The sequence below is a fragment of the Nestor notabilis genome, unplaced genomic scaffold (genome assembly GCF_000696875.1).
Source record: "Nestor notabilis isolate BGI_N333 unplaced genomic scaffold, ASM69687v1 scaffold23372, whole genome shotgun sequence".
NCBI classification, from domain to species: domain Eukaryota; kingdom Metazoa; phylum Chordata; class Aves; order Psittaciformes; family Psittacidae; genus Nestor; species Nestor notabilis.
The window spans coordinates 1-2,164 of NW_009919024.1; the positions used below are offsets into that span (position 1 = coordinate 1).

At 59.0% G+C, this 2,164-nt stretch overlaps 1 protein-coding gene across 1 annotated transcript in view; it reads right to left on the reverse strand.

The window, feature by feature from the left end:
• Positions 1-10: 10 nt before the first annotated feature.
• EPN3 (epsin 3) overlaps positions 11-2,164 on the reverse strand; it is a gene marked incomplete at its 3' end in the record, with an annotated part of 3,327 nt that continues 1,173 nt past the window's right edge. Inside the window, exons 3-6 of the mRNA XM_010010039.1 lie at positions 818-898; positions 442-549; positions 249-333; positions 11-24 (exon numbers count right to left, since the gene is read on the reverse strand). Of these exons, the coding sequence (XP_010008341.1) occupies positions 11-24; positions 249-333; positions 442-549; positions 818-898 (288 nt within the window). The remainder of the gene's footprint in view (positions 25-248; positions 334-441; positions 550-817; positions 899-2,164) is intronic.

The window sequence follows — 2,164 nt, forward strand, 5'->3', positions numbered from 1 at the left end:
CCGGCTCCACTTTGGGTTTCACATCTGAAAGAAGAAGGGAAGCTGTGGAACAACGCAGGGTACAGAGGGATGCTGAGCAGTGGGCGTGTGCCCGGGGACCATGGCTTCCAGCAGTACCACCCGGGTATGAAACGGACCAGGCAGCAGAGAGAGAAGAAGCAAAAGGTCCTTTCTGCTGAGCTCCTGGGGAGGGACAGAGGCAAGGGAGAGGTTTCTGCCACTGTCCCAAGCCTGCGAGTTGCCCCTACCTGGCATATCCCATGGGTCAGCAGACGTGTGGCTGGAGGGGGCTGCTGCTGGCCCGAATATATCTGCCAGCTCCAGGATAGAGGACTGCAAACAGAAAGGGAATTAAGAGGTGAGGGCAGGCCTGTGGGATCACCCCAGCTCCCCTCAGCCCCCAGGCTGGCTGTGTGACCATCCAAACCCCCAGTGCCGTACCTGGCTTTTCTTCATCTTATCTTCTTCCTCCTCTTCCTCCCTGCCCTGGGCAGTCTCCTCCCCAGTTCTCTGCAGCAGAGAGTTCTCCCCTTGCCAAGCCCTCACCTCCTGTGGGGACAAGAGATGAGCCCATGAGCTCCAGCCCTGCATCCAGCACCTTCTCCAGGAGACAGACCAGCACAGGAGCTGCCACCGCATCCCCGAAAAGTCCCAGCATCCGAGCAGAGGCTCCTCTGGGAGCGAGCTGAGCAGACAGCCCACAGCAGCGAAAGCAAAGCGGGCAGCGACGCGAGGCAGCGTTTTGGGCTCCAGCACCCCAGAGAGAAGCCCAAAGTGCAAGGAGAGAGGAGCGCCCGGGGCTGCGGGGCACAGGTACCTTCTCGTGCTCCTCTTTGCTCAGCGCGAGCGCTAGCTGCAATTGCCTTTCTTCATCTGTACTGGAAATTGGAAGTGGCTTCTGCCAACAGAGGAAATGGGGTGACATTTCAGCTTGCCCTCAGCTCACAGGAATGCTCCGAGGTCCCTGTCCTCACCACTGCCTCTTGCAGTGCCTGCACACCATCTCTGTGCCCATAGAGTGGCTTCGCTTGCGGACTCCCAGCCCAGTGCCTCTGTGCTTGTGAACCAGCTCCTAATCAGGCTCCCCTGCAGCCACTGCTCCAGCTCCTTCCCCTGCCCCTGCATCTTGGCTGGGATGACCCTCAATTAGGCAGGGAGGTTTTCAGGGACTCAATGCAGTCAGCAGAGAAGGGATCGATGAGGCGTCCCCTCACTATGGCAGCCTGCTGGGGAGGAGGGTTTGTGATGCCTTAACTTGGGAATCCTGCCCAGCCCCACTCTGCTAGGGAATAAGCACCCAGACCTGAGGCAGATTTGGGGGACAGGCTGTCCCCATACTGCCATGGCAGCCCTGATGTCTGCTCGTGATGCTTGTCCAGCATGGCACCGGCTGGGAATGGTGTCCCTGCTGGGGCTGTGCACGCCTGTACAAGCGTGTGTGAGCGTGCACACGTGTGTGCAGCCCAGATGGACTCCAACAGGCAGCGCTTTCGAGAGCGTGTTCCTACAGTGCTCATCGCAGCAGCATGTGGAAGCTATAAATACTCCAATTCCAGGACAAAAATAGGGATATACGCTCTGCTCCATCTCCAAAACAGCCTCCATTGGGCAGGCAAGATGAGCAGCAGCAAGAGCTGTCTCCAAAGCATGTCCCCTGCATGGCAGGACCAAGCTCACGGTGCTCAGTAACAGCCTGGGTAGGGGGGGACACCCACAACAGCTCACTTGCTGCCTGCTGTATCCCTGGTTGGCTTCTCCTGGTGCTGTTTTCCAGCGCTTCTTCTAGCCTGGTTTGAAAGGACTAAGCCCCATTGAGCCTCCAGCCCAGTGCACAGCCCTGGGGGTGCTGGCCCCACACAAACCACAGCACTGGCCAAGACATCACCCCTAAAACCTCTGAGGGAAGGTGAGAGAAATGGGGGAGCTTAGACCAGAAGCCCTTGGCAGAAGAGGGCAGCCAGGTATGGGGAGGGTCACAGTGAATCCAGAAGACCCCCCCAAGCTCACCCTAGGGTCTGGGGTGATGGATGGGTCTCAGCCTGGTGCTGTCCCTGCCGGTATGAGGACAGGGAGCAGGGACAGCCATTGCCTTCATCTGCCTGCTGCCATTCTGGATGCCGGGCACAGTGCGAGCAGCCTGGTGCAGTTGCAGGGGCATGCACCC